Here is an 11014-nt window from a genome sequence, read left to right on the forward strand (position 1 = left end):
GTCAGCAGAACATTATGGATTTTCTTAAAACGCGGTGGACAGACGGACCTCGGACAAATTGATTAGATATTGCTGTCAAATCGGATTAGATATTTCCGCCATTAAACATTTATTGCTTGAAGCCAAAGCTCTTAAAACCAGCCGAGACAGAGAAGTGATTCACAGTCGCTTTCGAGCATCTAGTGTTGAAGTGACCACCTGGCTTTATGGGTAACGCTCTAACGAAGGCTCTTTCCAGCTACATGGAAAAAATACTTTTCAATTTTTAAGGCAAGCGTATAGACTTTTAAAATGTGCCTTTCAGCATTCTGTCCTCTATCTCCTAATCGGCCGTGCGTCCAAGAAAAGCACTGCACTTTCTGGTTTAATTAACCTCACTGATCAAAAGAGCTTATCAAATTCATTTTCCCTCTCATATTGCTGGTGAAAGAGAGAGAATTGGCAAGGTTTGTGCCCTTCACAGTGTTCCTAGCTTTGGTTTTTGGCATTCAGCAACAATAGTTTTCCCTCCAAGTCATGAATTATTCATGCCTCTGTGTTACATTTCAAAGAGTTGTTTAATGAATGTCTCTCCCGTGTCTTACCAGACAAGCCAATGAGGGCGTGTGGAAGAAGCAGGAGGACTTCTCCAGTCCTTCATCGAAGCACAACGACGACCTGCGAAAGTTTTCGGACTTCGACATCTCCGCCGGCCCGCAGCTCACCATGAATGACTTCGGGGGAGGCAACAGCCTGTCCAACTGGAGCCCCCACGCCAGCCTCAGCCGGGGCCACGGGGCCACTCACAAGGACAATCACCCTCCTGTTCCCCACAAGGGCAAAGCCCTGGAGGAGCTGGAACGCCGGGCTTTAGCTGACAAAGCTCTATCCGTGGAGGTCCGACTGGTATGGTTTTCCACCTTCGTCTGCACTGAGAGAAAATCCTGCAACACCAACATTTTATAAAGTGTTTTAAATAACCAGTCTCTGCGCTCCACAGGCTGCCGAGCGGGACTGGGAGGAGAAGCGAGCCAGTCTGACCCAGTACAGCGCCCAGGACATCAACCGGCTGCTGGAGGAGACCCAGGCCGAGTTATTGAAAGCCATCCCAGACCTGGACTTCGCCGCCAAGCAGATCAAGCCCTCCTCCAACGCGCCGTCCTGCCAGATCCTCCAGAGCGGGGTCCCAGAGCACCGCGTCAGCAAGCCCCAGCACAAGCTGTCCGGGAAAGAGGGAGGATCCAGGCGGGGCTCCGGTGAGATGGAGAGCTCGTGCACTGTCGAGCGAAAACCTTTTCCACTTCAAGTTGACAGCTTTTCCAGAGACAGGAAGAAAAAAACGTTCTTTTTAAAGTGAATCCAATTAGTTTGAAAATAGTTTCATGAGCCCTGCAGGTAGATTTTGTGTTCCCTGAACTAAGACATTCAAACGCTCGACGTTCAATATTAAGAAAAGCAGGTTTTAACGCACCGTACACATTATAATGCCTTGAAATGCCTCACAGCTTGATGCCCGAAATACTTGTTTTCCTCCAGATGAGCTGACGGTGCCGCGATATCGCACAGAGAAGCCCTCCAAGTCTCCTCCTCCTCCACCGCCTCGACGCAGTTTCCCGTCTTCTCCGAGCCTCACCAGCCGCAGCGGAGAGCCCCTCATTCCTGGAAAAAGCATAAAAGTAAGACGGAGAACATTGACGCGCACACAGTTGTACAATCTGTGCGTCACGTGAAGGAAAGAATCGTAAAAAAACCTGTTTTTTCCCCCTCAGTTGTAAATGTTAACAGAGTTTCGCCCTTAAAGGTTGTTCGTGCAAAGCTATTGTTTAAATAAAAAGTCTTGTGAGATCAAAAAATTGCGTCCTCGTCCATAAAAAGTTGAAGCTGCAGGCTCGGGACTTCAGATGTGTTCAAAGCCTCTTTTTTCTATTTCTTTGCGATCGCAGAAGTCTGAATCTGAGGAGACCGAAAGCCAGAAGCTGCACGTAAAACTGAGACGGGCCGTGTCTGAAAACCCCCGTCCCGCATCCACACCCCCAACACTCGCCTCTGGGGACAGGGAGGACGGAGAGGAGGAGAAAATTGCTGCCGAATTAGAGGTAAACTAAAAAAAAAACACGGGTTTGCGTATTTTAAGGGGGTTGTGGTTCAACGACTCGGAAAAACTGCGCTCTCGTTTATTCATTCGCGTTACGTCCACGGTCTGCCAAATGGATTTTAGTGCTCGCGCGTTCTCACCAGCAGACACACGCTCACCATCATTTACCACATGTTCAAGCAGCAGGTGCCATATGTCCTCCCGGCCCCCCTCCGGCCCACAAGATCACACACTGCTCAGTCACACACATCATCACCCAGGGCTCACAGATCACAGACAGACAGATGGACCCTGATGGCTGCTTGATGGGCCTGTGTTTGAGTTGGCCTGCCTGGAGTTTGATGGAGCACGGAGTCAACAAAAGCAGATTTAGGTTATATTCAGTGGCTGTTTGTGTTTGTGTACTACAGTTTATTACCGCTCTCAAACCCTCCCTCTTCCCTCCCGCAGCTGTTTGAGAGAGCCCCACTCAGGCTTCATCTTCCTCTCCCCCTCCCGCCTGTTAGCCCTCGCAGCAGCAAACATGTTCCCCCCTGCAGACCGGACCTGTGGCCCTCTGAGGCCCCGGGCTCTCAGGTACACCCCTCTGGCTGACCCTGAGTGCTGTGGATTGCTGCCCTCTTCCTCCCTTTTTCACCTCTCCGCCACACACAGAAACCACCGCCCACAGACGCCACATCCCCTCCTCTTATCTCCTCAAACTAAAAATAGACACCACGTCTCTCCTCGGTGCATATTATCAATCTCAATGTGTACGCACGCTGTGTTTTAAGGTACTTTTGGAATACACCAACGCAGGCGTCGTATTTCCACACGAGCCTGCAGTTTTGTAATTGCATTAAGTGTCTCAAACGGGTGTGAAGAGACTGAATAACCGTGTGTGACCGACCACCGCTAAACATAATTATTTGCAAGTGCAGTGTCTCTTTGCACACACACAACTTGAAGTTAAGTAGCATTAATAATTTGGGGCATTTAGAGACATTAAAACATTCATCAACGTGTCACTGATAAAGCTGCAGACGGCTGCGTTCCTCGCCACCTGAGGACGTAAACGTTATTACACATGACTTAATCTCCCCAAACATCTGAGGAAAGTATCTTAAATGTGCCAGGTGCTTGACTTCATTTATTTGCTAATTGACGAGCAGGTTGCATGCAGAGTTTTTTTGTTGTTGCTGGAAACGTAGCTGCTTATGTTGCTGAGACTCAACCGTGAAGCATTTGTGCTGTAAACCCAAACAACGAGAGAAAAAGATGAAGCTAAAACCTTGCTGGTAACATCTTTCTATATTGTATTTCATGTGGAAGTGAGGAATATTGAAGAACGCAGGTTTTTCTTTGCACACAATAAATATCCACAGCGTTTATTAAGTTATCAAGTGCACTTTGGGCACAAACTGTCTGTGTTGTGGTGTTTAGTGAAAACCTAGACTGCTTCAGACTTGAGTTGCACATTTCTCATATTTTACTGTAAACGTTGCCTTTTTTTAATTTCCTTCATCTTTTTGTGGCGTGTTTGCATCACTATCACATCGTTTGCACGTGCACACACACACTCGGAAAGCGTTTCTGATTCAGATTCACAGGCAGCTCATCAGCGCCCAGACATGTCAACTAATTGATATGTGTCTTCACAAGATATCAAGACTGACGTGACATACAAGTTGCTCTTCTATGGTTGTGGTTGCCTGAGTTTGCGGTTATCTCGCCATTGCGCTGCAGTCCGGCTCGGTGTGTTTGAATTTAAACCTCGGGTGCTTTCCCTCATTTGTAGGGAAGCTGCTTGTCTCCTGTCCCCAACATCGTGTTGACAGAGTGTTTGCCGGCTTCGCCCACGGCCTCAGAGGATCCTGTGAGAGACGCAGACAAAGGAAGGGAATCCTCTGGAAGCCCTCCTCAGCGAGAGCAGCGCTATTTTGAGGAGGAAGCCGAGTTACAACAGGAAGTTGCTCTGCTGCTGACAGAGCTGGAGGTCAGGGTGGTGTCTCCCGTTGAGGCCCAGCAGCTCAGCAGGACTTTAGGACAAGCTCTGCAGACCCTGATCATCTCGCCGCACACTAATGAAGTCCCCGAGGCCCAGCTGAGTGGCCGGCCTCTGCTGGTTCTCCTAAGAGAGGGGAAAACAGTCAGGGAGGCGTACGGGCGGCTGCATTCCCTTTTGGAGTCGTCCAAGCCGGTGCCCAAACCCAGAATGAAATCCCCCCTCCGCTCGGGCGGGCGCAGCGCCGTGGCGGAGGCTCTGAGGAGAGGGATCGAGACGGGGGACAGAGTGCTGACGCTCCGTCGCGGCGCCGGCATCGGGATTCCCGAGGCGCAGCGGCAGAAATCGTCCGACCCGAAGTCCAGCGGGTCGGACCACGACGACGTCCGGCGCAGCGCCTACAGGCGCATGGACAGCCTGGAGGAGACCATTCGCGAGCTGGAGAACACCCTGATAGAGATCGGCGGCCATCCAGCTGCAGAGCGGCTCTACGCGGAGACGGCCGCGAGCAGCGTTCCCGTGCGGGCGACGGGCGGCTCGACCTCGGAGACCAAGAAGCCGCCGGTCCCACCCAAGCCGCCGTCTTTCAGCCCGGCGTCCATGCAGGTTCACCGCTTTCACCGGCTGTTCAGATTTCTGCTCTGCGGCAGCATGCTCTGCTCTTCTGTCTTCGCTGCTTCTCTCTTCGGGTGACTGTCGGATCTTCACTTTTTTCTTTCTCCTGATGTCTGCTCCCTGACAAAATCGGCATTTAATCGTTTCTTTAAATGGCAAAAAGATGCAATAAAGGGACAGACAGCAGACTTCCTCTCTCCTTGTCTGTTCTGCGATTAGTGCTGGAGATGCTTTTCCTGCCGAGCCCCGGGGATGTTTGTTGTTTATCGGTGTGTCCTGGCATCTGTTTTTTATGTCTGTGAATAATCGAGCAACCTTTTGTGTCACCAGGCGAACACGACGAATGCGCAGATCATACAAATATCTTAATTTACTCTCTTTTTCTCCTCTCTCTCTGCTTTCCTCTACATGTTCGCTCGATCTTCTCTTCTTTGTTTCGGTCTTTTTATCGAGTCTCAGAAATAGCTTTGAACATAATAATGAAGTGTCAGCTGTTGTATTTAAACAAACTTAAAGGTGTATTTCATGTATTGCGTCTCATTATACACACCGAAAAGGTCCATAACACGGAGAGAAATACAAGCCGGGTCATTTCTTTCAGGTGGAAATACGAAAAAAAAGATTTGGGAAAATTCACACACACAAAAAAAACGAGCAGAAGTGTGAACAACTTATCGCTCTACCAAGCCAGGAACCTGCATGAAGACATAAATCCATTACACCGGAGCTAAATATCGCTTCAAATGCACTTCTCGTTAACATCTAATGACCACGCGTTGAACTCTCGCCGGTCGCCTTTTCCTCCAGCTCACCTGCAGTTGGAGCGTAACACAACAAAGGATGAGCGATAATCAAAAGACTCATTTTGTTCCCGTGTGAGCGGCGAGGCGCCTTGACAGCTCGCATAGTATCTCCTCCCCCCCGCGCCCTCTTGCAGTTCAACGCCTCCCACTCCGGGCCCGGGAAGCGATAATTGACAGTCGCACTGTCACGGCGAGTTTCAGCCCCGTCTGATGTGGAGGACGGCGAGCGTTCCCGTAGGCGCGGCGAAGGATTACAGCGCCTCCACGCGTTATTTCGTCACTCCGACTTCAACCGCCTTCTACATTTCAACACTTCTTCCTGCTCTCGTCCGACGCCTGCTCACCAAATTCACGCTGACGGGCCCCCATTACAGTTTTAAATCCGCGCATTTTTGAAGATACTGTATATTTAATGTCGACTATTCAAAAATTCAAGAGGAAAGAAGGCTTTTCTTTGTCTTTTAATTGCGGTAGCGGAGAAAGATCGGCTATTTGGCGCTGCTGCGGTTCATCATTTATTCGTTTTTCTTCCGGCTAATGTCTCCGTGTGTGCAGAAGAGGCACAGTGGGATGGGAAAATCCGTGTGTGTGTGTGTGTGTGTTTGCTTTTGTGCGTATTAGGGAGTAACTCGGCAGGAGAGATCATTTAGCGCGCCGCCTCGTGGATCCTGCGGCGAGGCCGCTCTACGCAACGTCAGTTTTCGATGCTGGCGCTTCTGCACTCTCGTCTTTGTCGCTTTTCCACTGATGGATGGTGAAACTCCGCGGAGCGGCTTGTTCGGTTGCATCAGCGACACGCTCTGATCTTTTGCTCGCCGGAAATCGAACGCCGCGTACGTGACGCGTGAACTAAAAAGGCACCGAAGAGGACGAAGTGAAATGTATGAACGTGTACCGCGCGTCCGAGGTCTGATTCACACGTCTGTCCTCGTGCTTTTCAGGGAGGGAACAGTTCCAGCCTGGGGAAGGTCGTCCACTCCTCGGCCGCCTCCAAACTGAAGCACCTGCAGCAGAACAGCACGGACAAGACTAAAAGCGGCAGGAGAGAAGACTTCATGAAGATCCAGGGCCAGCACCAGGTATTTCCTTTTATATCTAGCTCCGTCGGGCCAAAGAAACGCTTGATCTGGCAGCGCCTCGGCTGACTGACGCGCTCGGTGTTGGTCCTGTTTTTGAGGCCGCAATCGTTTTTTAGGCTTTCACAGAAGAGGGCTGTAAAAGAAAAAAAGATGATGATCATTATAAAAAATGGCGTTTTACTTTGCCCCTCCATCTGAAACTGGGGCAGAGAGAAGCAATGATCTGTGCCTGCTATAAATCAAGAGAGATGGGAGGGAGGTTTTAATGTAGTTTTTTCTTCTTCTTTTCTTTTTTTTTTTACATTTACCGGCAATTTGGTGGCCTCGTTCTCGATATAGAAACATGTGTTGTTGTAGAGGTGGGCGGCACCTTCGCACACCTTCAGCAGGAGCGTCTGCAGGCAGACGAGCGTTTCCTGAAAGGCAGACTTTTCTCCAAATTTGGCATAAACGTCCACATGAGCTCGGAGATTAACTGATTTTAGAGGATCAAATGTCACTGTGACCTCATGTCACTGTGACCTCATGTCCCTGTGACCTCATGTCAATGTGACATTATGTCCCTGTGACCTCATGTCGCTGTGACCTCATGTCCCTGTGACCTCATGTCCCTGTGACCTCATGTCGCTGTGACCTCATGTCCCTGTGACCTCATGTCCCTGTGACCTCATGTCACTGTGACCTCATGTCGCTGACCTCATGTCGCTGTGACCTCATGTCATTAATTAAATTAGATTATCACACAAACCTACACAAATGTGTCGCTGATGTCTGAAACCTGAAAAAATGACATTAAAAATTAAAATGTTTGAAGTTTATGATAAAAAAAACTTGAAAAACTCCCCGCTGAAGCCTCTTATACACATACGTTGTTATACATTTGCCTGATAGCTGCCGCAACAATTATTACTTTCTTATTAGTTTTAATTCCCCAGCATTTCGGTCCGATAAAATAAGGTAAAGCACCGGACATAAAGACGCTTGATGGCCTCCGAAGGCGAAGGAAATTGAACTGTTGAAGCGTGTCAGTCCGGTATCGCCGAGAGAAGATTCCAGCGCCGCGCCTGTGCACCGGGGGGAAAAAAAAGCTTAATGTCAGTGTAATTTGAAAAATAACAGGAGCGGTGGAGTGAACCTAAACCTTCCTACTCCCGCTGAACTCGACGGAGCATTCAGACTCAAATTCAGTCCTGGAGATTGCAGCGAAATGAATGCGTTAGGTGGAGAGAGGGAGAGATGGGAGAGATGGGGGACGTAATGAAGCTTTGGTTGCCTCAGACTGAGAGAAGATTGGGAGGAATCTCTGCAGTGCCGTGTAATAATCGCCCCTTGAGTCTCTGGCAATCACTGATTATTCAATATGAAGAGGACGGCGCTCTCTTTTCCCCACCATTAAGTCTTTCATGTTTCCTCTTCTCTATGTCTACTTCCGTCTTCCATCTTCCTTACTCTGCAACGCCGCCTCGGTTCTTCTTTTATCTGTCTCCCTTCTCTCCCCCCCGTCAGTGTCTCTCATTTCCCCCGTGATTAGAAAGTAGAGTGGTATTCCTACACACTTGTCTAATGAAAGCAAAATGAGTCCCTATGTTTCATAATGACACTCGCGTATGTGTGAATAGCGTCGTACTCAGAGGGACAGTGGGCACTCCAAGCTAATTACCCGCGTGGGAAGTCGGTGCTTTTTCGCCGTTTTAATAACGGGAAGAAACAAAGAACCAGCTGACAACGAGAGAGTTAACAGTCAGCTGTGGATGCGCACACAATAAACAATAACTGCATTTTGTGGCATTTTGAAGTAGCGAGGACGTAAGAGGTCGAGTAGCCGCCGCTCGTGTAACCGTATGCAGGAGGTTTGGAGAGGTTTTGATTTACAGCAACAAGCAAAGACCCAGTTTACAAACCAGTGTGGTCAAACTGGTCTCAGTGCTGGTTTCCACGCCACAATCTGAACTTGTTTGGGCCCCAAAGTGTGTCAATATCAAATAAATGATTATGAAATTAATAATTATGTAATAATAATTATGTATTTGATTTATTTAGCGCTTTTAATAAAACTCAGACACTTTACAAACATTTTTTAAATTATTAAACAAATACGTAACAATTAAAACAATGAAATAAATTGTGTGAAAAATAATACTTATATATATATTATATATATTATATATATATATAAGTATATTGTTTTAATTGATTGTGAAATGCATATATATATAGTTTTAATTAGTTGTGAAATGCAATACATTGTGTTTTTTCATATATATATATATATATAAATATATATATATATAGTATTATTTTTCAAACAATTTTAAGTGTTTTCATATTTTTCATTTTTTTTAATTGGTTGTAATATGAAGTGATTACAACTGTGCTCATTATTTTTTAAACAATAATAATACATCAACAATGTCAAAGTAACTCATAATCTTTACTGTCGGAAAGGCAATAAGGGAATAAGGGAAAGGAAGTGAAAAAGTGACGGGATGAGTGTCAAATAATTGATATTCGATAAAAGCCGACGGTGTATGTCAGGTCATCTTGAAATGAAAACGTCTCGTGAAAAAGAAATGATGATATCATAAAACTGAATGATGAAACGACATCACGTAATAATGAGTTGAGATTAAACCTACATCTTGAATTATGCAGCAATCTCTCCTTTTATTTATATATTTCACATATTACATCGTAATGAATATTTTACAATATCTTTATTAATGTATTATCGAACTCTTTGGGGTTCAATCAACTCGAAGTGTGAACTCTGTTCGGCGTGCAGCGCCAGAGATATTTCAGCACCTTTTTTTTTAATTTCAAACGTTCATGAAGCGTCGAGCGTCGCGCTTTCTGTTCCCGCGAGCTGTCGCTTTTGGAAGTCGCCGCTGTCTTTAAAAAGTCAAACCAAGAAAGCGGCGCACGCCCTGACAACTTAGCGCACGGATAGAAAACAGCTCGATCCGTCTGCTCCATCGTTTAAGAAGCGGCATAATGAAACAGCTGAGCGCGTGGAGCGATTATCTGCCGCTCATCTCTTCAAATGACGGAGCCGGCGGCTTCATTTGCATCCGGATCTCGGCGGCTAATTAAGAACTTTTTGCCGATGCCGTGCTCACTTCACCTGGTGTGTGTGTGTTTGTGTGTGTGTATAAACTCGTCGCCGACACCGCGCTCGTGATCTTTTTGAAGAGAAAAACCCTAATTATGGCGGCGAAAAAAAATAAAACATCAGCATTCTTGGTTCTTTTTTACAAGCCGGTTATTATTTTTCCGCAGAATAAATTTGTGCCGGATGTGTCAAAGTGTGCCACAGTCACCGCCGTCTGCCTTTTTTTTTTTCTAGGATCCACGTATTTACTATGCCTTATTATTGAGCTGTAACCCAGAAACCAGCCGCCTCATTTCTCCCCCTAAACTCACACACACACACTTTTTTTTTGTTGACTGAATCTGTTCACGTTCAGACGTGCCCACCGTGGGTGACCTCACTGCTCGGTCCACACATGAAGGTAATGGTGTCTCTTCTTTTCAACCCTTTTCCTGGACATAAATCCCCTCAATGTGACCCCAAACTTGTACCCTACTTTGTTACCCCATTGGTGTTTTCTCCTCTGTTTCCTCTGGTCACATGATCACTGACACATCTAGAGCTTTTTGAACTTCAGACTCCCTCTCTCTCTCACTCTGTGCCCCTTAATCCCAGCTAATGGATCTAAATATATGTATATACATCCATATCTTCAGCATCAGCGACACAATGGCGGTTCCCCAGAAGTTCACATGAAAGGCAGCTGGTGCACATTAACATGTCATGAGAGCCAGCTGGAGGAACAGTTAAACATTTTAAAGACATTGCTGTGAACCATCTGCAATCCGCTAAAACACGATGCACTAGGCACCATGTTTTCAGGGGTTTAATTGCGTGTCCTGCGTTGTATCAATGCCAATTTCAGTTTCAAGTCCATGACCATTGTGACCATTCATTTTTAATGGTAGTTTTGGGATAGCAGCTTTAGCTTTAGCACCCGGGGTGGCCAATCAGATTTCAGAGGGTTAAGCCTCGCTGCACTCGGTCATGCCCCTTCGAATAGTGCGGCATTAGTTTAATTTTTACTGGAGGAGACAGAGTAGCATGAGAGGGCTCGTTTGGATGTTTCATGAGGTACTTATTCACAGTCGGTGTGTTATTCACAGTGCGTGGTGGTTGTCACGCTCCTGATACCAGGAGTACCGGCTCTGGAGCAAAGCAACGCAGCGACACGTATTTTAGCCTCCTACAAAAATTAGTCCGAGTTTAATTGTACGCAATCTTCAGGATGTTTCCACTGCTTTACCTTGCTGTCAGACAGACGTTACCAATGACAGAAAACAGGAATTGAACCTCGCAGAACACGAAGCTACACCTGCAGCCCTCGTGCTCTGCGTGGTAAAATCTTTTTTTTTCAATGGAGCTTTGAAG

General features: G+C 46.9%; 1 protein-coding gene across 12 annotated transcripts in view; it reads left to right on the forward strand.

Annotated features, from left to right (window-relative positions):
• srcin1a (SRC kinase signaling inhibitor 1a) overlaps window positions 1-11014 on the forward strand; it is a 95549-nt gene that overhangs the window by 77152 nt on the left and 7383 nt on the right. For 8 of the 12 annotated variants that reach the window (XM_068578283.1, XM_068578286.1, XM_068578280.1 and 5 more), the window contains 5 exons: window positions 588-885; window positions 980-1235; window positions 1516-1655; window positions 1923-2075; window positions 3852-4754. In XM_068578283.1, coding sequence (XP_068434384.1) covers window positions 588-885; window positions 980-1235; window positions 1516-1655; window positions 1923-2075; window positions 3852-4751 — 1747 coding nt within the window. In that variant the 3' untranslated portion in view covers window positions 4752-4754. Of the gene's footprint in view, window positions 1-587; window positions 886-979; window positions 1236-1515; window positions 1656-1922; window positions 2076-2524; window positions 2651-3851; window positions 4755-6417; window positions 6556-11014 lie in introns of those variants that run through there. The other 4 variants (XR_011077579.1, XM_068578290.1, XM_068578291.1 and 1 more) reach the window with 2 other exon arrangements.

The sequence above is a fragment of the Clinocottus analis genome, unplaced genomic scaffold (genome assembly GCF_023055335.1).
Source record: "Clinocottus analis isolate CAN_PGR_092001 unplaced genomic scaffold, fCliAna1.0.p SCAF_16, whole genome shotgun sequence".
In the NCBI taxonomy this organism is placed as follows: domain Eukaryota; kingdom Metazoa; phylum Chordata; class Actinopteri; order Perciformes; family Cottidae; genus Clinocottus; species Clinocottus analis.